Genomic DNA, 27611 nt, shown 5'->3' with positions numbered 1-27611 from the left:
TGCCACACCCCATTCCACCTATGCTGGCAATCCAAGCCAGTAGACATGGAGTTCTTTGAATGCTGCTCCTTCTTCGGTGCTCAATGATGGAGTTTTTGGTGGCACCACGCCCGGACACACCATGAGATCTGAAGTCAACGAAAATCTCCTTTAACATCCAGAGCTATCAGCTGCATGACCTTGGAGCCACTCCCATTTTAAGCAATGGTACAAAAATGCTATTGATTAGGTGATTTTTTCAGCTGAACACTACATATAGCTTGTCAACAGACTAAACACATTTCTGGATCTTAAAGAAACTATACTTTATAAATCAATACACAGACTTTGAACCCATACAAAGAGATGCATAAAATGACTGCTCATGTATTTGGAATATTTTCTGAGGGGGGGGGGGGTTAGAATGACTCTAACCAAGGTGATTAAACCTTTAAATGGCTGAAAACAGCTGAGGGACCACATATTGATTAGGCCTACTCATCAACACTGAATAAATAAAATGAAAGAGACTAATTCTCACGAGGAGGGAAGATTTGTCCCACACCTTATTTTCAGATGTTGTTTTGTAGACCCTAATCAAACTGAAATATGTCTCCTCACTAAAATATACATTTTCAGTTGAGTGCCTAGATGGAAGGTCCTCACATCTAACAAACAGGAAAATCAATGTGTTCAAACATGGCAACTTCAACAATAAACACTGGTCATAATATAGCTTTACTTCTTCTGACACAAGGAAATCACATACAATTACATTTTATCTTAACCCGAACATCTTATTTTTAGGTTCTTTTACTTCAGTTGCAGTTCAGAATACTACTCTGTTTACGGATGATTGGCTGTTTGTTGTGCCTTATTTTAAATGCAAAGAAAGCCCTGAACATAGACTCCCATCATTATTGTACTGTATGTAACTCCTAAATCTTAAATTTTGTGTAAGTTACTCTTTTTTGGCTGTTAATGAAACCTTACACAGGCAATGCAAATCAAATGAAGAGCTATATATTTAGAACAGCCACAGCTTCAATAGTGTATTTGTTCCATTCAAAAATAAACAAGTGACAAGCACAAAGGAAGGAAAACTCAGAGCTGTTCTTTCAAAAACCATAACACAAAGGCACTACGCATGCAAACCTTAAACCACACCTTTACTATGTCTTCATGTGACCAAAGACTGCAGGACTGCAATTTAGTAAACATAAGATGCAATTTGCTCATTACTCATGAGGCAATTTTCATGCTCTGTGCCCAATTCCATTAATTAAGTCTACCCTCAAAAATGTGAATCACCATTTGAGCTGGCCTGAATTTGTTCTGCAAAACATTCAAGGCACCATCTCCTGAAAAGCACTGCTGTTTTTCTATGCTGGGAGATGAAGTAGTCTCCCACCCAAGGCAGAACTCTGACCTATGACCTTGAAGTCAAGAGGCAAAAGAAGTAATTACCAAGCTACCACCACCAGAAAGAGCTCTTGATCAATCAACACAGACCTTTGTTAAAGTAAAGTAACTGAGGAAGAGCCTTAGAGCAATTGTAAAACCAGGAACTCGTGATTTGAGGTGACAAGATGAGTATAAAGATTGATTTTAGGAAATAAAGGAAGTGAAAATAAAATTTCTGAAATAAAACTGAGCCTCTTTTAAGCTTTGCAGTGAAATCGATCTAATGTCTTATTATTTTATTATTTTATGGCAAGCACAAACTGCAATTTCAACTCATAAATTTTACCACCATTGAAATATTTCTCGATTTAATCAACATAGGCAGTACTCGAACAGTGCAAACATACGAAAAGGATTATCAAAACCACTTGGGCAGCAGATGGCTGTACAGATCTGTACTAAAAACACCATCCATGAATACACATTAACTCTAACACTCAACTGAAAAACAGAGCCCACAGTTTTAAGTGTCAGCAAAATGGAGAGTTAACATGGCAACTCACGTGATGTCGGTCCGCTGGTAGCATCCCTGTAGGAGAGAGGAGATCAGTTCTGACAGAAAAGCAAAGTCCTGTTTGAGCAGGGCTTCTTCCAGTTCCTGTGAAAAAGGAAGAGGAAAAACACTTAAATCTGTGCCTTTTTCCACAGAGACAAGCACACCACAACCAAGTACGACTGTAAACCGTACCAACAAAGCATGGATTGCACAAAAGAGCATTTCAGTTCAATTTCACAGAAAAAGATCTTTATTTTAAGGACTCCTTAAGACACTGAAACACAGTCTATTACCCAGCTTTATATGTTCACTTAATATATACATTTCTTATATTTAAGAGTTCCAACCTTTTCTATCTTTACTGACATAAAATAAAGATAGAAGGGTTTATTTACTTTAATTTAACCTACTGAAAACAGAAATAAGCAAGCTCATATTATATTCACTGTACATATCTCGCACGTTACAGATTAACATCAAAACAACACTGTTCGTCAATGCCCTATATGTTCATAAGCTTAACAGACAGGGGTTCATAAGTGGCTCGCCCATTAAATGGTCTCTTCCGGTAACACAGGACGGGCCCTGTAATCCAGAAACCACAGGTCTAAATCTCAGTGGTGTTAACGCTCTTCACTGGCTGATGACTGTGATATCCAAATGTGTAGTGCATGACTGGGGTGTTTGGAGGCAGCCTGGGCCCTCTTGGCTCTCCCCCGTGGACCGCCAGGTGCCCGTGAGCTTACAATGCTAACAGCAGGACTTAAATGAGCTTCTCTGACTCCGCGACCCACTGGCACAAGAGAAGCAGATGGCCGGACAATGCGCACTGCACAGAAAGTGGATGGGCGCGTCATCTTCACCTTTGACGGAAGCAGTTAGCCAAGTTCATGAACAATTGGTAATCCAGCATTTAGGGCTGCAAAAGTAAAAAAACCACCCTTCTGAAATCTTACAAAAAGAAGCAATGGTAACATGGATTAGACCACCAATTGTCAGAGTAAAGCTGTAAAACTGGGAACTCGGAAAGCAAGCCCTGTTTTTCAAAAGGATTAGTCATGTCTGCTCAGACAAATACTGTACACAACCTGCACACCAGGGAGGAAAGAGGGGAGGGTTGCTCCCCTTTTGCCATGCAAATCCAAGACTGGGCCCTCCACCTACAGGCCTGGTGGGCTGTTATACAAAACACTGAGTTTTGTCTTGTAATTCACCTCCAGGCTTCTTTTTACAGGGAACTAACAAAGACTGCATCTGTAGGAGACCTATGGAGGGCTTTTAGCAGGCAAATGTAAAAAATACCTCCAACAGCACTGCAAAGAGGACTAAGTCATTAGACAGAAGGATTGGTTGCATAAATCACCTTAAGTAGATCTGTAGATACCTTTCTTTCTTGTGTCCGGCATCTTTGAACAGCACCTTTAACCTCAAGAAACACTTAAATGGAAAACTGACTGAACAGAGGAAATGTAATTTAAGGTCTGGTCAGAGGACTAATGTTCACTCTTAAAGACCCCCCCCCAAAAAAAACTTATATACAATATTTCATCCTATTATCCAAAAAACATTAAAAAGCCTGGTTAAGAGTCATTGTTTGCATTATCACAGCAAAACACCAAGTGAGAATTTACATTCTACAGTTATACTGAAAATGGGGCCTGCTTTAAGTGCTCGTCATAAACTGGAGGAAGTTGCTCTGCCACACTTTTAAAGGCAGCTCACTGGAGAGCGTAAAGGAACAGGAACTTTAACGGACTTGAAGTTCCAGGCATTTGATCTCTAAATAAAGTTCTGAAGTTGACGACTTTTCCTTTGTTACCGAGGATGCGTCTGATGTTCCCTTGGGGTCCTCAGACTCCCATATGAAAAGCTTACACTATTACAAAGGAAAGGGAATTTGCTAATTTGCCACATCAACATGTGTCACAGGTAGAGCAGGCCATTTTATTCTTCAACACTATGTGATGTTGCAACCTCCCCCCAGACGCCTGAGGGGATGACTAGAGTCATACCATCACCTGACCAGGCTGACAAAGACAATTAGTCACCGTGAAATCCAGGAAGCAAAGCTGGTTACTGTAAAGAAGCAGCTTAATGGCCCAGCTCCATATTAGTCAGGGAACAGTTAAGTTTGAGCTGAGTGTAAACTGGGCTTTTGTTTTCTTGCTGGATCCAGTCGTCTGACCAATGTGTGGGGGAGTTACACACAGCAGCTCTGTGGGATATGGTGGAGTCAATGTCTGCCATCTTGCTCACCTACAGCTTTACTGTCACTATAGACTCTTTGTTCACCCACACACTTCTGCCACTTCACAAGGTTATGAATGCCCCAGTAATGAAGTGTTGCTGGCTGGGCTTTAGGCCATTTGTGTGCGGGCACTTGGACCTCGCAAATTCCCATTTCAGAGAACTTCCTTTATCAAGCCAAACAGATAAAGATTTGACAGTGTAAGATTAAATGGTGGGAAAAGTGAGGAAAATATACAAAACCAAATCTCAATGGACTGCATATTGTCATGTTGCTTAATAATAGTTCTGTCTCTAAGAGTTGCTCTTCACCAGTATTGCCAGCTTTCCAGATAGGAAAAGATATACTTGACTTTTCAAGCCACAACTGCCAGGTTGTAGCCAAGACCAAGGCGAGGGTAGGTTTGAAGAGGGGTTCCCTGACAGATTTTTGATTGAAAAGAGAGATGTTGGCCTCTGCCTCACAACTGTATTGCTCCCAAAGACCGCTTGAGGATCTCACCTGCAAGTTTCTGTTTTGCTTGGGTTACTTTTTCACCTCATATTCTAGCAACTCCATTGGGTTGACAGTGGAAGTTAACTTAAAATACAGCCTAGAATGTTGTTATTGTAATGGTCATTGTTACCCAATGTAATGAGGAATCTGTTTATCTTCTCTGCTATGTAAGTACATCTAGGCTTCTTAGAAGTCTCAAAGTTTGCCCACTGCTGTATTACTGACAAATAACACTCCATACTACACTTTGTGGCACTTGAGGTAACAGTGACTGACTTCCACCACTTTGCAGATCTTTTGTATCCATAGTCCACAATATGAGCACTATAAAGAAAAAAAAAGTCACCAGGTGTTATCCCACCAGTTTTAAGACATGACTTACAGCTTATACCTTCCTGCCTTTTACTTTCCTTTTGTAATCCTCTTAGCCGCCTCAAATAAAAGCGTCAAACAAATGAATAAATCATATGCAGAGAAGCAATATTTGCCCAGTTCTGCAAAGCCAATTCATGTATAATTGTACTGATTTAACCGAGAGCGTGGTGTGAGGAGGGGGGACTTCAAATCTACTGGCAGAGCTTTTTAAGTCAGCAGTTGAAGACAAGGTTCAAGTTCAATCACCTTTCTCGCATTGAGCTGACATCAACTTTGAACCCTCCCATGCCTTATATTGTGGGGCAGTTATTGAAACTTTATGAAGCGTTAATAATTCAGAAAGTAAACTTCAGAGTGGTGAATGAGCTCCGGCCTGCTGAGGAGACGGAGAGAAGCAGCAGCAGAAGCAATCAGCAGCCTGCGCCCACTGGGACCGGGGTTTGACAGCCGCGGCAACCCTAAATCTGCCCCCCTTCTCCCAATCCCCCCCTGACCCAGCTCGCAATGAGGCCCCCTTACCCTGGAGACAGATGCCAGTGTTTTCCCAGAATCCCCCTCTGTGAGCTCCCCACAGAAAAGAGAGAGAGAGAAAGAGAGGAGGGCAATGCTAATCAGCCCTTAGCCATCCATCTCCCCACGCACTCCTTCATGCCACTTTTAACTCTTTCACCACATATATTCAGATGTCTGCAGCCACATGAACCAACCCAGTTAATTGCTAACTGCAGTCCTTCATTCATCAGGGGATGAAACAAAGCCCCTCACAATGCGCCTTCACGAGGGAAGACGGAACATAAGATAGGAATTTCCACCAGTTTCACCCTATTGCCCCAACACAGGACTAATTTGGCTTGGATTTCCAGCCACTTCCCAAGCGGATGGCCTCAACAATTCCGGCCCATGCCAATAACCACCATTGTTGAACCTTCAGGTTTCCAGATGAGGTACTACTCATTTTTCCCCCTCTTGCTGCTCGCTATTACTCCAAAGTGAACACAGAAGGGCATTTCGTCTCTACTCTACTATTAGTGCGCCTGACCCGTACATTTGTGTCCTGTGCATTCTGCCAATGTAGCCCTGGCTTTTTTTCTTGCTAATTTGCTCGGATTGTAACCACTCTCCCTCTGAGTCTGTGCAACTCTACGCAGGACAAGGCCAGGGAAGGTCACAGAACACATGTCGCAACACCAAAAAAACAGGGAAGTTGAGCACAAAGTCAGTGAAAGGGCGAAAAGAAGTTGAAAACAGGATAAGATACGCATTGCAGTTGGGGATATATAAAAACAATATTCTCTTCTATTTCAACGTACAGCAAAAGGAATTAAAACAGGAAAACAGCTCTTTGGGGGATTCCACTGAAACACAAAAACAAAAACGCTAATTTTGCATAGTAAAATAAAAAAAACAAAATGGAGTACTTTCACATCAAATTATTCTGAACTCCAAATAACTAAAAAATGGAACAGAATAACATTTAACACATCAACGGTGGGAAAAACGTTTAAGAGACCCAAATTGGCCAAACGCGTTATCGTATAAATCCATGCACGCCCTCTGATGGCACCCCAGCAGTGATACGACAGATTTCCATTTCCTCCCACTGTTACTGCAATCCGGTTTTTCTACCATTATCAACTAGGAAGTGTGCCAGGGAGAAGCTACAGGATTAGAGAGAGGATTCCTCCAGAACACAATTAGAAATCTAAAGCCTTCTCAAAGCACAAATGTGCTTTAGTCTTCTTAAGGATGTAAAAAAGGAAGTCTGCAGGCAACAGATCCAGGTTTGTCTGGGAAAAACAAAAGATGGGACTGAGCCATAACTGGCTGCTGTTTTATCACCTGTCTTACAGACCTACGTCTTGTCACTCATTCTGACAATCACACTGTAGGTACTGTAATTCCTCTGCTTACTGAAAACATATTCCAGTTTTTAATTAAGACATGGAGTGACTCTACCTTTTGCTACAGATTTTTAACATGTCCAAGCCGCAAGGAATTGCCGTAATAAGTAATCATTCTCTTGGTCTTAAATGAGTTTATTCCCTGGAAATCCTACCACATGTTGGAATGGAAAAAGGTCTGATAAAATGGAAATTAGGTTCCAAGTAAGTATAGTTTGGAAAACGGATATTACACTGAATAAATCAATCAATAACATTGTGGGAGATAATTTATTCCAATACCAAACACCAGCATCTTTTGCCAAAATGTATCTGCAACTGTTTGCAAAATTATAACAGGCAAGCAATTTCCAGCGCTTTTTGCCAGAGGTTTGTTTTAGCAGATAAGTTCTGGTTATACACTCATTCCACCATTCCAGAGCTTGGGCAGAGTTACACTCAATTTCAACAGCAATGGGGGAGTCGCTAGCAAACTTTGCAGTCTTGCCAACTTTCTTTTCCCTGTGACCCACTGGACGCAGATGCATGTGGGTCATATGACTCCTGGCAGACCCTGGCTATAGTAGACTTAGTGGCAGATAATGATCATTAAAAAATATATGTTTATGTTTTATGCTCCCTACAAAAGATAGCTCTATATTTGATGTTATTCTTTATCTTCTCCATTTTCACCCCATAAATTAAAAAAATAATGAAGTAGAGAGAAAGTAACAGACCTTTGAGTAACTGAAGTCTGAGAAATACAACAAGCTTGATCCCTTTCAATAAAACTTTATAGTGTCCTGTACATCTTACAGCAGATTCACAACATGGTCCAAAAGGAAACCAAAAGCACTTTCACAATAATTTGGATGACATTATCTAGCAAATTATCCCATTACTACATTCTGACAGCCATTGGCATCCTTCCAGAACTCAGAACATACATCAAGGAACTGCCCAGTTCAGCTTCAAAAGACAATGACAGTGGAGTCTGGGACCCTTTGTTCCGCTGAACACAAGTCTAGAGAGAAAAGCAGAAGTTAATCTGGGTAATAACAAAAAACACGAAGAATGGGGCAGGGAATCCTAGAGCTCGTGCAGTTAATAGCTCACTGTATGCCCAAGTTGTCTTTGCTGATCAGGGCTGTATTTAGAGCTAAGAAGAAAAACAAAGTTAAATAAAGCCTGTTCATAAATGATGCATCCGATAAAGGATTAGCATTATCTTTAGGCATTTGAAACAAATATTAGTGCTTAATTACACAAGTGCTTTGAAACAGTGTGACTGTATACTGCATTGTAAAAGCAAAATACAGCAACAGGTTCTGTGGCTTACACATCATATTTAAAAACATAGAGATTGTTGCAAGCCTTTGAAAAAATAAGTCATTTTTTAAAATGTTCAACTAACCTCAATTGGGATAACCCTCCTTAGAAACAGCTCTTGAAATCAAACCTGGTTACAGCAAAGGTAACTTGTGATGATTTCTCTAAAAATGTTGCAACAGCTGTACTGTTATCTCCATTCTCCATATAAACTGATATTTTGCAGACGATGCAAAAGATACAGCAACAAAGCATAAGGTATTAGAATTCATGGTAAATCACAAAAGAGAGAATATAGACATTTTAAATTAAAAATAAAAGCAATCCAAAACCAGATGGCTAGCACAGCAATATTATATCTTCATCACCTAATACAAAAACTTTATTAATCTGAACAAAGTGACAGATTTCTCTTTTCTGTGTGGGTGAGAGGATTTAGACCAGGCCTCTTCATTCCTGACCCTGGGGGTCTTCTGTGTTTCATCCCAGCTGAGCTCTTTGTTATTTAAGGATATCAATTATACTCATTTAGTTACTTACCATTACTGACCACTATTTTCAGGTCCTTAGACTCGAAGGTTTCCCATACAACCTGCAGGTCTATATCTCCCTGAGCACAAGAGCATGAAATGCTGTAGAAGTTAAAAATTCTACATTTTTTTTTGTAAGAGCTAAATTACTTCCAAATTAAAGCCTGATGCTCAAAGCAGAGAACACATTGAGACAAGCAGCCAGGTTTAATGAATTAAGCAAGGCTTCTCAAGTTGCATCCCTTCCAGTCCCCACAACTGTAGTACTTGAAACATCCAGCTCCTTAATTGTTACACTGATCCTTCTAATTATCAATTAGACAGCAAGGAAGTTGGCTGCAGCACAATTCCACAATAGCTTGGATAAGAAGTGCCAGAAGTTGAGAAGTTTGGTTTAAGATATTCAACACTTAAGTGGTTTATGCATCCAAAGCCAAGAGATTCCCAGTCCTAATCCCTGGAGATCCCCATCTCCTCCAGTTTTCATTCCAGCCAAGTTAAAGTGAGCTATTAATTTGCTTAATTGGACCTTTTGTAAACTGCTTCTTGTTCTAAAGCATAGAGCGATTTCAAATCTTTCATTTTCTAAAGAGCAGGAGTCCGATTTAATTAAGAAAATTATCCATTCAATCAAGGTTAAATTAACCTCAGCACAAACACTGTTAGTCATTATTGTGGACCAGAACTGAGGTACTCCACTGTAGACTGATCTAATGGTGCAAACAGGTCAACCAAAAATTCTTCATCGTTGGTCACAAATAGCCTGCAGTATCAGCTGAACATATCTAAATATATCAAAACACACACTTAATCAATTTTTAGTTGATTATACTTTACAAAACCTTGATCCTACTTTTGAAATTGCAAATAATCCAAAACAGGACAATCAAAAAAATGTACAAGAAACAAAACCGTATATCTACTTTGGGTTTCGATCAAGTAACTCGAGAGTTCAGCTCGAACAAAAAACAGACACTGGGAATATTCCAGGGCAAATGCTGGAAAGGCCTGAGACACACCACACCTTTTAAAGCAATGGGCCCCAGACAAGAGAGGATGAAGACTGGTGTTGTAGCTCAGAAGAGGATAAGGCTTGGCAACAGTCATTACTCACGTCAATGCAAAAGCTTTCGTTGTTTGCCAAAATCCTGCATTACTCTGTGGGACCTGGATCAATATTCTCAACGTTAAAACATCTGGAGTCTGTGCCTTTAGAAAATTGAAGTGCTGTTCAAGACTAAAAAGTGGTACCAGCTTCAGGACAAGCATTGAGTGAAGACTGCTGAAAGGAGATTGCTTCTAATTGGATTAGATGGGAAGAAATCCCACTGATAACATGATACACAAACACAAGTGTGATTTTAGATCTCTATGATACTATCAACCTGTCAAAAATTTTAGAATTAAACTGCAGGATTAAGCGAGGCACCATTTATGTGCTTGATCACGTGGTTTGATTGATTACAGTGCACACCCCACCAATACTGCTCACTTTTATGAAGCAGGAGTATTTAAACATTTTTGCTAATGTTAGAGGAGAAACTTTCACTATTTCAATTGGACAAAACAAATATACAAAAAGCGATGAAACCACACCTTGGCATCTCCTACATACAGTAGAGACAAACTATAGCATATCATATCTGAAAATTTTTAATTTTACAGAGAAATGCCAGATCAGTCTTAATCAAATATTTGATCGGGATAAAGCACATTAACAAACTATCCTGTGAAAGCTTGCTAAACATAACTTCTTGTGTACCCTCCAGAACATTAACACTTTATACAATAAGCATCAACACCTTTACACAAAAAAGGCTAGGCAAAACAAAAGAATACCACTGCTGTACAAATGAGTCAGCACCTTTAGAAAATTGAAGTGTTGCAAGTTTCAGTACAACCCTCTTAAGTGAAAACTATTGAAGTGGGACAGTATCTAATGGGATTACCTGGGAGAGAATAAAGGGGGTGAAAATGAAACAGTGCTTACCATTATAGTTAGTTACCAAATGCACTGCGCTAAGGAAAACCGATCACATAATCAACGGCTCAATGTTAAAATGATCTCAGATGATGATGTAACTTGATGAAAACGCTTAAACGGCATTTTGCAACTTCTCATTGCTATTGACAGGTTAGGTGTTTGTGTTTAAATTAAATCATGAAGACAAAGGCATTTTCTAGATGAACACTAACAATATTTAATCGATATGAAGTGTTGTGTTACCAGCCCACTAAATTACTTAAGGAATGAGGTCATCCTTGCTTCTCTTTCACACTTCACATGCTATGACATGCTATAGTTTCAGTAACAAGGTGGATTGCTTTACTATAATTTACCAGAAACTACCAAAGCTTGAAAAGGGAAGAAAATGTATTCTGCAGATAAAAGACTAATAAGTAAACTCAAAAGGCAACTCATTGCATGCTCATCAAAAAATTAAATATGTACTTAGAGGGGACAAACAGTCTCAGTTTTAAGATACACTGACAGTTTTTGACAAGACTTCCACATACAGTGCTAACTCTGTATATCCACTATCAAAAAAACAACTCATTCCACATCAGGGTCACAACCCAGAGCCCGTCCCCGAGGTACAGGGCTCAAAGCTGGGTACCAGTCCACCCCAGAGTGTGCACACACACAGGGACAATGTAGACACACCAGTTAACATTGCAGCATGTCTTTAGATGATGGGCTTCACGCAAAGTACATTTCTCAACTTCCTTGTGCTTAGTGCTCCACATTCCACATAATGCTGAGGCATACTGCAAAAGAATCAGCTTTGCAAAGCAGCTAACACATTATTTCAATGAATTACCAGTAGTAGAGGAGGCTGCTGACACCAAATTTCATCCTAATAATGTAATGGAGCTGTTCATCAAAGACATTTCTCCATTGTAGCTCTTTTGCCCCTTGAGTCCACTTTGCGGTCACTGTTGTGGTCCCCACTGGTCAACAAACAGGCAACTCAGCTTACAGAAGCAAAGGCAGACACCTGAGTGGGCTGACAGTGAGGGGGGACAGCTGGCAAGGTCAGATGCATGCGACGCACTTCTGAGCCCCAGCACCCCGTGATAAAGTTGATGCGTTTCAAGGGGGGGGGTTCGAGTTACAGGTCAGTCTTGGATTACCCAGAACACGGATACTGTATTACACTCTGCCAAAAGCCAGAGCCTTGTCTTCTAACAAAAATGTGACTGGAAACAAGCCATCCATCATTTTCTGATCTGCGCTTTGATCACATATCAAAACCTGAACCTAGTGAGGGAGAAGGAGGTGGCAGCAGCCCCTATATAAAAAACTGCCATCCCCATCTTTGAAGTGGAATTAAATAGCTCAAGAAGCTACAGTCGTGCAGTCAAGAGGAAAATGGAATCATTTTTTAAAAGGATATCATTCCCATTAGCCCTCTCTACTTTCTAGAATGCTGTAATGGTTTTGCAGTACACAGCATGACAAAGGTATGAACCACTGTGGCTGATTTAATATTAAGTCTACAATTTAAATAACTCCACATATGAAAACACTATCTATATGGTGACTTTCTAAAAATCATAATAAGCAGATGAAAGTATGAAGGGGTTGATAGACAGAGTAAAAACATAAACTCATATTTTCTAACAGTTTTAGCAATCTTTCCTGCACTGTCTTGCTAGCAAAGTCTTGTTTTAGATAAGGATTACAAGAATTCGTGAACCTTAGGTTATGTGGAGGAAAATATTTATTTCAATAATTCATGTAGATATGCAAGGTCAAAACCATTAATGGATTAATAGTCTAAAAGGGATCTTGAAGTCAACTCTTAACTGCAGGTTACCAGAGCAGTGAAGCCAAGAACAGTGATATATGCTGACAAGAGGCAGCTCTGCTTACAACCCAAAACACTTTTTTATATGTACTGAAGCACCTCACTGCTTTGCTGTGCTTTGCTACATCACTTGTCTTGACTCAAGTCTTTTGACTTTTGCAAACATTACAAATTCTGATGCAAAGTATAAAATGAAAGGATTGGACACTCACAGGTTGCAAGAACTATTAAACTTTATTAATGTATTTGCTAAGTGGAAGCTCTTTTCTCTGTCCAGAAGCTGCAGATTTGCACAGGGTATATCTTTCAGCTTGGTATCCATCTAATCACTTTTTACTTCAAAAGAAACATTTTTCACCATACAATGTCACAAAGTTTCCACATCTTTCATGCATCATCCCTGCCTGAAACCCACTGCTGTCTGAACTGTCCTGATGCCCTTCAGCATCAGGGATGAGTGAATACACCTGTCATTTTGAAAGTTTGAAACAGAGGTAATTCTTAAGTAAGTCGAAACCTAAACCTGCAGTTTTCTCCTGCAGTGTTACATAGAAACAGGTAGAACAGGGAGAAGAGGCAAGACTGATATAATTAACCTCAAGTACAAGTTTCAACATGTTCATACAACTCATTCAACATTTTCTCATGCTTACAACTGCTCTTCACTAGACTCGTTTACTGTACGTGCTCTTCAAAATGCTATGATACAGGATCCTTGTGCAAGTCAATGTCTGATGCCAGTTACATCCACAGTACAAGACATATTAGAACTGTAGCTGCTTACAGACATTTCTATGTATCTGCTATGCACAGGTCTGTACTAAGTTTGTCTTTAAATACTGAAGCAGAATGTTAAAGCTTTGAGATGACTGCTTTCAAAGGAACAAACTGAAGTTCATTACTATAAAGCTCCAGAATCAAGAAAACGGGGGTCTTACTCTGCTTCTGAACACTTGACAGATAAGAAAAAAATCCTAGTCACAAATAAGGTTTAAAATAACAAAAACAAAAAGATCTATTCATCTGTTTTTTTAATAACTGCTTATTTAATTAGGTAGCTGCAAAAGAGAGCCTAATATGGCAGAGAACGAATGCAATGAAGAACTAAATAAAAAATAAGTGGTATTTTATTACCATTATAGGCTTCACATTTAATTCAGATAAGACAGTGACAAAAAACTATAAAGGTCCATGGTTCTGATATTCTGTCACTTGTGTAATATGCATTTTCTTATAGTCTGTAGTTATTTTTTAAATTTATTATCAAGTTCTCATAGTTACAAGATATTACAAAATCAACATTGTTGAGAAGAAATTAAATGAGAAGGAAAAACTGTACTACCAGTCCTGCAACATAACCTCTCTGTGCTAGCAGCATTGCCAGGAACTCTGATATGCTCTGCTTGGGGCTGAACACTGCTTATAGCCATCATAATTACTCAATGGTCATGTGACATTCCTGCCACTCTAATGCTTTCAAAATCTGCTTGGACTATCATGCTTCATCAAAACATATCTTGTCAAGGTTTCACTTCTCAAATGTTCTTTGGCGCGTCTTCAACACACTTGACTCTGCCAAAGGAAGGTCTCCAATCAAGCATAAAATGCTGCTAGTCGTAGTTAAGCATTTTAGTTTGAGAGAAGTTGATAGCTGCCTAAAGATACCTTTAATAAAGAATGAACCAGTGTTATAAACGCAAATTAGGCCCTCCCGCCTCATCTAATCAAGAGGATATGAAAGCAATTTAAACTTCAACAGGAAACCCTTTCAGCAAGAACGTAATCAAGCAGATTGAGCAGGCTGATCTTTGTTCCTCACTGCTTATTCCTGTAGCTCCAGGGATAAGCAGGGAGTATCTACACTAGACCCAAAAGGCACAGAGAGTTTTTTTACCACCATGAAGAAGTTAACTTGAAGTAACACTACTGAATAAGTTCTTTCCATCACACACAAAGTCAGAGTGTGTGAGCAAAAAGTTGGTGAGAAACCTTATCCATCCATTATCAGAATTGCCCCAGCTTTGTGAGGTTAATAGCAAGCTACAGCCTGGGGAGTAGGGAAGCACATGGTGCCAATCTGAATTGGTGGATTAACTGCTGCTCACCTGAACAGGATGCCAAAGTGGAGCACCCAAAACAACTGACAACACTTAGGGAGAACGTGCAAACTCCCCCACAGAGGAGTTACCCGAGGCCTGAATTGAACCTGACAGAGAGAGTTATACTGATTCTTCTGAATATCAAAGAAAAGAATAAGGCGTGGAGGAGAGCAAGTCACCATTAACATGAAAGGAGGATATTCGCCTCCCTGCTCATTTGGGCTGTCAGCATGGACTATTTTCTGTTACATGAAGAGATTACTGAAGCCCCATTGCAAAACGTTTCACAATATTTAAACCAAACATGCTTGATGGGCCACATGGACTCTTCTCATTTGCAACCATTCTTATGTTCTGACAATCATGAAGACCATGACTCATTTAAATGTGTTCAATTCAAAGTTTAGCAAAACGAATGCACTGTTTTTTTAGATGTGCTTTAAAAGCAACTTAAGGACGTGCATTTGCATGGAACTACCACCACACAATGCGACCATTTCTTTACATTTCACAAATTCAAGGACCTTTGGGCTATCGCCTGTATGCAAGAACATTCTGCTCTCCATGTTAGCATACAAAGCACTTACTTACTGCACCAAAGTACTTACAATGATGTTAAATTATGCTTCTTATTAATTTATCTACCAAGAAATACAATGAAAGCACTGTCAGTCTTTTCAATTTCCTCTCTAACCGATATTGAAATGTTCCCCGAGAATCTTTTCTCTTGTGACCAAACATAATGACTTGTAAAATGTCATCATTCAATGACAGGTAAAACTGACTGCTAAAAATACACTTTAAACCTTATCAGGGAACTATTTTAAAATGATTAGGGTCACAAATGTAAAAAAAAAACAAGAACAAAAGTTACAAAACCATCTTAAAAGATGGTCTGCGTTTTAGCAATCTATGAAGGTGTAAGCAACCTAAATCCACTTTTAAACCAATTCTCAAACACACGTACATGCTGATGTATAGCCAATTTAAGATATTTTCCTTGCCTCTTTAAAAACAAGTGGACCTTCTCCACTCCCACCTCTCCTGGGACGTCTCTCATCAGCAAACATTGTCTGTGGGATGCTTACTTAAACCCCAATCCCACTGCTCTGAAAGGTTTTCCTGGCCTTGGTGGGGGCTGCCGATTCCTCCCACCCTCCCCTGGGGCCCTCGGATTTGCACAACACCAGGAGCTAGGTCACACTCCGCAGCTGTCTGCCCTACCAGGCAATGGTCAGCTTGCACTCTCCCAAATTAGAAAAAAAACAGTGGCCCGATAAGTTTAAGCATGTCTATCAGCATGTAGGCGAGATTCCTGAGAGCATTCTTGCTTATGCAGAAAATGTAAAAGCAAACTGCACTATCTTGAGAAACGAATGCAGAAATGAAAACACCACAGAATTCCCAGGGATATGTACTATCATTTGAAACTTTAATCTGGTGTCTTGGATGGTGTGCATACTGCAAACTGGTCTTTGCAAATTTCTCCATTTCAGATACTGTCTTTACAACGATAAAAGAGACAGAACCAATGTTATTCTTGGGATTTCCAAGACAACACAAAGGAGGAGACATTGGAAACTCTTAAGCTTGATTGCCTGATAGATTCATCCTGTGCGTGGGAACGTGACAAGCTCAGGCTGAAGTTCATTTTAATCGTTTGCTATTATCACTTGCTAAAGTGTGACCAAAAGTTATTTTTAAACAAATCACATTCTGAAGCAATATCTCAGCAGTAACTACAACTACACTTACCAGACTGTCAAAGAGAAGGGCAGGATTGAGTCAATCATTCTAGAGCAGTGCTGACAAACCCTCTTGAACAGAAACTATAGTACATGGAGATATTAGGTTCAACATTAAAGTTCAACACCTGATGCTACACAAAAGAAGCAGAAGTGTGTGTGTGTGTGTGGGGGGGGATTCTGTCTCCTCTGAGAGCATTATACTTAAACTCTGGCATGACCTAAAATTACACCCCTTTCTCCAACATATCCACTTCAGAACTACTTATTACAAACTCAATTCAGCTTCCTCCAAGTGAGTCACAGTTAGATATAAAGGCCTTAAATACCTTGATGACAGTTGACGCAGGGGGTGAGAGGAAAGGTCTTCCCGGCCCAGTCAGCTCACGGACAGAACAGTGCTTACAAAGACCACAGCTTATACTTACTGTCAGACACAGACTTCAGTGGATTTAATCACTACCTAAGATGGTGGGATAAAATACCCAATTAAATAGCCATAATCTGGGGCTCTATAGTTAGCCAACACTCACAATTTCACTTCAGAAGCATAACCGACCATTAAACACTTGAACGAAGCACCAGCTCCTAAAATAAGCAAATAATACAGGATCAAGAAAATAAGGGTAATTCACCAGTCAAATGCATTCATCAAGAAATCCGTAGAGGAAGTGTAGAATCAGCTACAATTACCAGTATTTTACATAATTAGGTCAGAGGACGACAACTGCAATATTCCAGTAAAAAAGCTTTATTTTTTCCATCCATCCATTTTCTAACTGCTTTAGCAAATATAGGGTTGCAGGAGCCTATACTGTCAGGCAACGGACACAAGGCAGGATACACCCTGGATGGCACGCCAGTCCACCACAGGGGGCACAGACACAAACACACACACAAACTCACACCTCCGTTCTTACAGAACTGAGGTTACCTACAAGCATACCTTTGGACCGAGAGGATCTGGAGCCCCTGGAGGAAAACCACGCACACAGTGGGAGAACATGCAAACTCCACACAGACAGCACCCTTGGAACTGAACCCAGTTTCCCAGTGCTGTGAGGGAGCAATGCAAACCACTGCCCCAACTTTACTGAGCTCTCCCTGCGTGTGCGTGGGTTCCCTCAATGAGCTCCGGATCCTCTCAGTCCAAAGACATACTTGTAGGTTACCTCAGCAGTCATATCACCCTGCAAATCACAACTGACAACCCACTGAAGCCCAGCAGGTGTGAGCCTGGTCAGTACCTGGATGGGAGATCTCCTGGGAAAAACTAAGGTTGCTGCTGGAAGAGGTGTTAGTGGGGCCAGCAGGGGATGCTCACCCTGCAGTCTATGTGGGTCCTAATGCCCCAGTATAGTGATGGGGACACTAGGGCGCTGTCCTTCAGATGAGACATAAAACCGAGGTCCTGACTCTCTATGGCCATTAAAAATCCCAAGGCATTTCTCAAAAAAAGAGTAGGGGTGTAAACTTGGCTTCCTTGACAAATTTCCCATTGGCCTTTACCAATCATGGACTCCTAAAAATCCCCATTTATGTATTGGCTTCATCACTCTGATCCCCTCCCCACTAATAGCTGATGTGTGGTGAGCGTTCTGGCACACTATGGCTGCCGTCGCATCATCCAGGTGGATGCTGCACATTGGTGGTGGTGGAGGGGAGTCCCCATTACCTGTAAAGCACTTTAAGTGGAGTGTCCAGAAAAGCAGTCTATAATTGTAAGCAATTATTATTATTATTTTAACGGAATACAATTAATGATATATTCTACATCATCAAGAGCAGTTTCTGTTGTCCAACCCAGTGCACCAGGATTTTTCAAAAAGTAGAAACATCTCTTAACAAGCAGCGAAAGCCATATTTCAGGGCCAAATTCAAGTATCCTGAAGATAGATGCAGTGCACAACCCTTTAAAAAAGCTGACTAACTTATTTACTCTCTAACAAAAAATAACAGTTGTCTTGAAATAAAACACTTCCGAAAAGCTACCTTCAAAATGAGCAAACGTCTTAGTTCTGGGGAATTACTCGAAAGAAACTCTACAACAAGCCTCGGTCTGCACAACGGAGAAAGGACAGACAAGCCATCAAACATGACTACTGTTACAAATGAAAGGCCATTTGGCCCGTCTAGCCTGTTTGGTAGTAAGCTGCTAATTGATCCAGGGGTTTCATCCAGCCATTTCTTTAAAGACCGTGACAACGTCTCCATTTGCATTTGCACTCTTCTATACGTCTGGTTGAGTCACTCCTGACCTCTGCACGAGCTACACAAAGGGATCAGGTGTGATTCATCCACCTCTTTGGGAAAACCTGGAACACCTTTACCTGCTTTGCGCTACACAGAGAAATGAAAGCTATGCATTGTTCTCCAACCCTCCCAGCCCCGCAGAATGCTTCACAGAGTTGAAGATTGCGGGCTACCATTTGAAGTTTCGTTTTTTAAATACCACCACTCCTGAAGGCAGCCTACTGAAGAAAGGCTAGAAGGCTAGACCTGTATGAGCACTAGATACTCTTCAAACAGCCTCGCTCAGCTCCGTCCTGCTCCAACCCCCTGAGCCCCCCCTTCCCCCTTGAACTGGCCCACAAGATGAGCAGCAAGACCAGTTTATTGCCCCATCCATTCAGCACTATTCCCACTTCCCCCCCCTTTCACATACCTCCAGCACACAGCGGTGGGGGCATTGTCTCAATGTCAGGGGCAGGTGTTAAAAGGACAGCATTACTGGTGCAGACAGCACTGTGTGAGTGTCATTGACCCAGGGACTGGAACCTTTTGGGGCCATAAACTGTTCACCCATATGCTAATGAAAATGTAAAAGAAAACAGAAAGTGGCCCCTTCCTTTTGGCTGTGAGTCATACCAGTTTTATCTGTCCTCTTCTCCTAGCCTGATGTGCACCCCTAAGCCAGTTCTTTCCCACTTCTGAGCTTGTACCCATTTTAATGTTCACGATCAAAACACAAAAGAGGAGGGTTTTTTTTTTAGATGTTCTGGGAAAGTGGTCAGTTTCTGTTCAGTGCGGCCAGTCTATTTAGATGATGACTGCCCTTTTCTCTCTCTCTCTCTGTCCCTGCACAGCAGCTGCCACAGTTCCCAAGTATAGCCATAAAAAAAAGAAAAGCACCAGAACCTTGTTTATCACAGACTGCAGTGACACAGCCGGCAAACTGGCTCAAAAGGATTTACAACAACACGGGCCTGTACTGCACAAACTCAGGGGACCCAGGCCAGCAAATCAGCTCTTTGAAAATCAAGCTGCATGGTTCAGCGACATCTGCTACCACCAAGGTACATGAGAATATCCCTGGCAAGCAAGTAGACCTTTCTGTTTTGGTAGCACGTTCGTATTTATTGAGTCAACACAAAATATTAGGACCAACATTTTTCTTTCCATTTCTGAGTCCATCCCAAAAACCTGATGTTAGGTGTGATGAGTTACTCTGTACCTCCCGTTTCCATGGAAGTTTGTTCCCACAACTGCAAACTTCACTCCAGCTATGTGACTGAAATAGAATTGCTGTTTTTTTTTAATATTCATCTCTTGTTGGCAGCCCTACTGACATCTTTCAGTAATGGTAATAAAAACCTTACAACAATAACACAAGAAGGCTCCGGTGCAGTTTTCTGCATAAATACGTTTGAGTGCTGACCATTTAATGACAGGTAAGATACTTGACTTTTGATGAGAAGTAGATTAAATGTAAAAAAACTTGTATGTCTTTTCCTATTGGTACAATTGTGTTTCTTTCCTGAGAAGGCAGGTTTGCTAAGAGGGCTCCAAAACAGAGATGAGGACTTTTTTCAAGTCAAGGATGCAATATTACTGCTCTATAGCAGAGTGGCTCTGACACACATTGTATTTCTGACATTTTTCAGGACGGGGACCACTATAAACTGTTGTTTACAGGTAGCACAGGTCCTTTTAAGTCAGCACAAAAAAGCACTAGTGGCCAGTGAGATCATGATGAGAAGTCACAGCGGAGGTCCTATCTGTGAACTCTGTATACAGCATATTCCTTCTCAAGTGCCTGGATACATGGAGTCTCTAGGGATGATGATATTTGTCTATCACAGTGGTCTGAGACAAAGATCTGCAGCCAACCTTCATATACACCATTTTACATCTGACTAGCTAAGTGCTTGTGCCTTTTGCCCCAGTAAGTGGCTCTCAAGACTTGTCATTCATTGTCTATTAACTACTAAAAATTACACAAGGAGTCCCCACTTAAAGGCAGAATGAACTGCCTTCTCATCAAGAATAAGGTATCAGGAGTTTGTTGATTTGTTTGTTTCTTAGACATTATTTAGGTAGCAGACTTGTAAACGGACAGTTTTATTATACGTATATACTAATATCTACTGCCAATGCAGTTAGATCCTTGACAGAATGCTGCATACCTGGTCTATACAGCAGATTTTTCAATTTCCACACTTCAGAAAGCCAGTAAAGCAGTTTTCTAAAAAGGCTTTTTCCCCCATGCCTAAACGACTTCTTCCAAATGGACTTTCAGACAGGAATGGCAGGCATGTTTGGCTTTTGTTCTTCTGCCCTCTTCACTCTCCTGTAGCCACGAGGCTGAATTAAGACCACCAGGGATTCTGCACCACCCCCTCTTCTCCCAAGCTTTCCCAAACGCTACTGAGCCATGGGGGTGAAATTCACACTGGTGTGTAAACTCAAAAGGCGAACTGGCAAGACTCTGAGGGGAAGAAAGGATGGAATGAACTTAATGATTATCGGAAAACGTGACGCCATTCTCAAAAACAAATCTTTTGTTTTCCCTCCAATCCCCTAAAAATATTGTGGGGAGGGAGGAAGGTTATTGTAAAAGACAACACATTAGTGCCGAAGTGTAGAAGCAGGCTCATGTCTAGCTGACATGAGTCCTTGGAACTCTGGGAAGGGAACATGGCAGACCCCAGCAGCAGACTGGAGACAGAGAGTAGAAGGCATGGGGAGCAGCAACAATAAGGCAGCCTGAGGAAAAAAAAAGTGCATGTTCCCCTTGCCTCCCCATGACACCATGTGAAACAATTTGATATATGTTCTGTTCCACTCTCCTGTCAATCACAGCTGGGGGAAGGGAGCTGGCTCAGTGACTGTTGTTGGAGGGGAAGGGGGGGTGGTTGTGGAGGCATGAGCTTGCAAGGGGGTGGGGGCATTGCAGAGGCAATCTGATTCCGATGGAAAAACAACAAGAAAAGAAAACAAACAAGCTGATCAATAGCTTTTTGTTGTGTACAGGGCTCTTTTCTCTTGGACGGGCCTGCAAAGGGAATGAGCACACTGGGGTTAAAAGGTAAAGATATTCAGGATAAAAGCAGCAACTGCTGAGCCCTTTAAAGACACACTATTTCTTACCCAAGACATGGCCCAGTGACCTATTACTTATTTATGCTGATCCTACAGCTTCTGCTTCCACTACTCTTTCAAACCCCAAAGACGTGAGCAGCTGGGTTTGGTATTTTGTTCTTTGCTTCAAAGACTTTCATTCAATAGATATTTAAGCATTACAATGTTAGGCTGAAGACATAGCAGTTAGTTTTAAAAGTTAAAGATATTTTCAGAGATAAATACTGCAGATACTAGACATGTGAAAACTTAATGGGTACCATCATCAGGTAGGTTTTTTCACACTTTTACAGCAAATTGTGTCTGATAACCAATCATTGTCCAGAAACCATAATAAAAACTGAGGAACAACACTAGTTACTGAGAGCCCCAAATTCCACACTCCTGGTCTTGAAATCAAGTAATGAAAATTGTGTTTCCAATTTTTGTTAACATTATTTGCATAAAACTTATCAGAAGGATTATCAGTGTGATGTGTGGTGTGTGTTTGACAAAACTCCAGTCACAGAAAAAATACATTTCTCAGAAATATGCTTGCTCACAAACAGCTGGCAGTATTGCTTATCTCTCTTCTAGTTGTTTAACACACCTAAGTGCAAAATGTCCAAAAATCCAACAAGCTGCATGTCTGTTTTTTTTTTTAGCTGAATGCTCACAGCTTCGGAATAATCAATGTGCTCAGAGTACATCACTCCAATCTGTTACTCCAAGCGTGCTCAGCTCATTCAGTGGGAAGTGGTTCCATATTAAAGCACCTTTCCCACTACATTCAAATTTCCTATTGATTATTGATTTACTGCACTGCAGAAAGACCCTAAGTACTCCACTCACCTCTGCAATACCATTTGTCACCCCAAGATGTGAACTGGTGTGGGGTGGGCTGTGGGTGTTGGCTGACAGGACAGCAGAGATGTGCTGGGAGCTGAACACACCAGAGGCCTGAGGGCTGGGAATCTGGCCACACTCCACTGAAAGCCATTCACACACAAAATAAGAGCTGTGCTCCATCCCAGCTGCTCTCTTTTTTTAAAGCGTTCTGCATTTTAAATGCATATTTCATTTTGATCAGTTCAACCACCATTTTTAGTGCAAACCCCTGTTCATAATCTGTCTCCATTATTCATTTCAGAATGTACCGCTTAACAAAAGGAGGAAGGGCAAGTACTTTCTAATCTAAACAAGCTTTAAGGATTGATTTGGGTTAACACGGGGAAGGAACATTATTTGCAAAACATTTTTGGATTACACACTGAACCGATTAGTCTTCTTACACAGAGCAAGCAAATAGAAGCAAGGTAACCACAGTCAGATATTCCCAAATAAAGCTAAGAAAAAGCAGCAATTGATCTTTAGAGCAAGGCAGAGAGATCCTCAAAGGTGGACAGCTTTAGCAAATGACTTTCACAGTCAAAAGTCTTTCAAACTGCATAACGCAAGGACACAGACACTCTGTTGTGTATTTGAGATATCAGTCCAACGGAATTGTAGCAATACATAGATTTTATTTTAGTTTCCAAATACAAATCAAAATCAAAGCGTGATGCAAGTAATACTAATCATTTGCAAAGTGTTCAAAACAGCATCTCATACCATAAATTCCCAATAAAGCACAAGAATTTGGGGGGCATGCATTTCTGGAACTGGCTCACCTTAAGTGATGATGTGACAGAGTTTTGATAATTCTTTGATTTTGATAAAAAAATTAAATTGTGTTTTGCTATAAATCTAATGGATTTATTTTGAAAGAATTAGTCTTATTCTGTTAAATAATTTACAGAATTATTTTCTCTGCTTCTATAAATGAAATACTTACATACTTGGGTTGCACTTTAACACACAGCATGACAACGACCCAAAATATACAGCCAATGAAATCAGGGAGTTCATAAGGAGAAAAACACGAAAACTCAAAAGTGGCCAAATCTCCAAATTTAAATCCAACTGAGCAGGCACTTTACATCCTGAAGAGAAGATTGAATTTAGAATACCCCCAAAATAGGCAAGACACTAAGGTTCCTGCATCAAAACATCTTAAATGATTACACGATAGGTTTAAGGAACCCAACAGATCACAGATGTCATGTAGTAACTGCCTCAAAGGGATATGTAACCAAGTACTGATGTTCATGTTCTGAAATTTGCTTAAAGCGAATGTATCCCAAAACGTATGGTCACACATTGGATTGAACACAAAACATCTTTTCTAATATGATAAAAGGCATGCACAGCATTATCCTGAAATAAAGCATATATTGTATTTAGCATTCATATATATTTAATCACGATCATGAACACATGGGTTGACTATAACACAAAAATAACTTTACTGTCCCAATATCTTCAGAGGATATGCCCTTCAAAAAGATGCAGGCACTATGGAACTACGAATTTTTAATACATTTCATATAAAAGCAAAGTGTTATAAAACAGAAATTGCCAAAAGCAAAAGAAAATCATTGTGGCATATGAATCATGCAGCGATTCATTCCAACCATTCATGCCACCCTGAACTCGTGTAAAGGCTTAACTTGAAATCTTTAGACACATAGGCATGATTTATGATGAGCAGGCTTTTTAACTCGCTCCGCAGAAACAAAGTTGCGCACAGATGGCTTTAACAATCTCTCAAGAGAAGTAAAATTTTGTATTTCATCCAATAAGGAATTCAATCCGAAATTCAATAAGCTTTGTGCTCTTCAGAGCAAGGACCAATCATAGTTTGTCCAATTTTAAGATCTCATTTCTTTAAGCTGACTCTTCTGCAGTTGTTTGGGCTGGACACCCCTATGCCCATCTCGTCTGTCTGATAAAAAAGGACATGTGGTTTTGCCACCTGCTCTAGAATGCTTCAGAGATTAAAGCGGTTTATAACTTTAAAGACAACATTACATGCGCACAAAATCTAAAATAGTATCACAAGCTGCTCGTATTCAATAAACATTTAGTCAACTAAATTGACATGACATGATGATATAGGGACTTATTTTCCCCACACAAAATCCCTCCTGCCTGCAGATTCAACTTGACTATTCACAGAATTTGAGAGAAAACTTACAATCAGCAATTCCACTTGTTCAATTGTTCAGAGGTTTTCTTCATCAAGAGGTTTCTGTTATCTCATCATTTCCATGTCCAGTAAGACTGATTCTCAAATGCTTAATGCCTGCTTGTGGCATGAGCCCTCGTTTCTAATTAGAGCTATGATTTAGGCATGTGTCAAGGATGACACAGATGCTGCAATTTCAAGTAATGTCAGGGAATTCGCTTGAAAAAATCCAATACAATTTTACATTTGAGGAAAAATGGGGGGAAAAAAGTCAATTCAATTCCTTCAATTTCTTCTGTACCACTATAAAAAAATGTTCTGCATCCTTCAGTGGCTTGATCAATAAGTTGAGTTGTAAGTGAATTCATGAGGGGAAAGGAGGGAATACATAGTACAGCAAGGTTTAACAAGACAGATACAACCCCCAAGGAAAGATACCAAAAGGGAAAATTTCATGAAAGTGGCCAACTGATGTTTTGTACAGCATGTAATGTCCTATAGATTTTAAGAGAAAACCAAGCTGCAACAAATGCATGGAGGATGATTTGCATAAACTTCAGGCACAAGGCCTTGAGTCCGTAATGGAACAGAAGGACATCCACTGAGCTGACAACTATTAACACCAAAGAACAGATGCTTTGTAGAACAGAAGATGACCAACATACAGAAAGAAAACCACGTTCAAAATGCACAATTTCCAAAGGTATTTAAAAAGCAGGTCACCGATCTGTAAGAAGTACTGAATAAATATTCGGGAGTAAGCCTTTTAGCAGATGAAACCACTGACGCTGGAAGACACTAGATACTGAATATCCTGGTTGTGTCCTGAGTCAACAAAAGAAAGGCAGCAAAAACTGAAGTTTTTATTATGAACTGAGGACAGTTGGAGACTGCTGACTTTAAACTATGTTTAATGCAGCGGTGGTAACCTTTCAGAAATACAGAACTGCTTTTGTTTAAATCCCTATCTTTGTGACAGGCAGTGCTGTATGCATGAAGAAAACCCAAGACACCCAAAGTGCTCGTCCTGAATGCACAGCATGTAACACGCACTGCTCATCTCCTCACCTTAGAAGTTCATATCTGGAGACAAACATTTGAATAAGTAAATGAACTTGTCACTTCTGCAAATCGCATGTTCTTTGCCCGGCCATCTGTGGCTCCGTCGATCATGGCTGGAGAAAGGAAAAGGGCCTGCCGTTCCACCTTCACCTGCGACCACGATGGAACAGCTGGGGTGATGCTGTTCATTTTCATACAGGAGGAGCGTGAGAGGAGCTGCAGCTCAGTTAATCAGCAGCAATATAGAAGCAGTTGTGACAGAAACAGAAGCATGAGTATCAATAATAAAGGCAATTCACACTGCTAATGGAAAAAAAAAACAGTTTGGACATGGTGGCAAAGAATTTTTCCAGTATTGGTAGGTGTGGGAAAACACTCCTTCAGTGGTCTGACCGAATTGGTTAGCTATGAAAGCTCCATGCAAAAACAGCAATAAAAGTGAAGCCTACAGGACTGGGCGGGGACACGTTTGCCAGCTTGGGAGGTTTTCTGAAGAAGAGGGACCTTCCCAGGTAGAAACCTCTCTAAGCTTGCCTCCCCCTTCTTCGGGAAGCAGACATAAGCAGAGCTCTGGTTAAAATGCAGCAATGCTACCTACACAAGCCCCACTGCATTCCCGCACAGCTTCTAATTGAAACAGTTTCATTTCACAATTAATAGCAAATTCAATAGCTGTTTACAGAAAGGCAAACTAATACATAACTCTACAAATCAAGCAACATTTCCAGCCATCTTTTCTTGATTGCCTTTTTTTCCAAAACCGTTAAGGAGAAAAGGACATCCTTAAATGTAAAGCAATCTGTATAATACAGGGCTGAAAAGGCTACTTGCTCTAAAATGTGTCCTACCTGGAATGTAAATCCTGCACTTACTGTGCCTAATTTCTTTCTGATTAGTCTGGATTTCTTTCTTGAGCAAGCTAGTAAAGCTTCTATATACCAAAAATTTACTAATGTTTTTCATCCTTATTAAACTATAGATACTGTCCCAACACAAAATCTTGAAATTTTAAAACATTTTGGATTACATCATTAATCTGTGGCTACATAGCTTGATGGGTTTATTTTTTAAGTATCTACCAGATCCACTACAACTTTTATATCTCTGCCTGAATGTTCTAAAACTACACTCTAGTCTAAAATGCAATCTTGTTCATTTTACTTTTACAGTACAATATGCAACTGTAAAAATTACATGAAGTTTAAAGAATTGGCTTTTCCCTGTCAATATTAGAAAACCCTTATGAACCCTTTAAGAAAAAAGAATAAAACATCATACCTGAACAGCAGTACTGTGAAAGCACTACAACACACACACACTACTGTTAGCAATTAGAAACAGAAGAAAAAAGGAGAATGCTTGTAGTACAATTCAAACCCTTGCAATGAACTGTTATAAGCAGAAGGGTAATTTTACTGAAAATAAAGTATTTACTTTGGTGAGTACAAAACTGATTACAAAGTGTGAGTAATTTCCACACCAAGGAGATGGGGAGGAATCTGTTACTCTGACTGGGGACCCCATTATTTATTTCTCAGTTTAGCAAAACTCAACTTTATCCCCCCAGAGATATATATTCTTGATACATTCAAGAACTTCCAACAACTTTTTCCTCCCAACAGTCTTCATATCCATGATCAGTTCAGCACTTACTTTTTCCTCCTCTCTAGTCTATGTTGCTGGCTCTCAT

The 27611-nt window shown here is 40.3% G+C and overlaps 1 protein-coding gene across 4 annotated transcripts in view; it reads right to left on the bottom strand.

Annotated features, from left to right (window-relative positions):
• The window catches only part of cecr2 (CECR2 histone acetyl-lysine reader), an 82401-nt gene that overhangs the window by 42838 nt on the left and 11952 nt on the right, over nt 1-27611 (bottom strand). For all 4 annotated transcript variants that reach the window (XM_015353102.2, XM_015353104.2, XM_015353105.2 and 1 more), the window contains exon 2: nt 1947-2041. In XM_015353102.2, coding sequence (XP_015208588.2) covers nt 1947-2041 — 95 coding nt within the window. The remainder of the gene's footprint in view (nt 1-1946; nt 2042-27611) is intronic.

The sequence above is a fragment of the Lepisosteus oculatus genome, chromosome 7 (assembly GCF_040954835.1).
Source record: "Lepisosteus oculatus isolate fLepOcu1 chromosome 7, fLepOcu1.hap2, whole genome shotgun sequence".
Classification (NCBI taxonomy): Eukaryota; Metazoa; Chordata; class Actinopteri; order Semionotiformes; family Lepisosteidae; genus Lepisosteus; species Lepisosteus oculatus.
The sequence above is the reverse complement of the archived record's forward strand: the minus strand, read 5'-3'. Positions and strand labels throughout refer to the sequence as shown.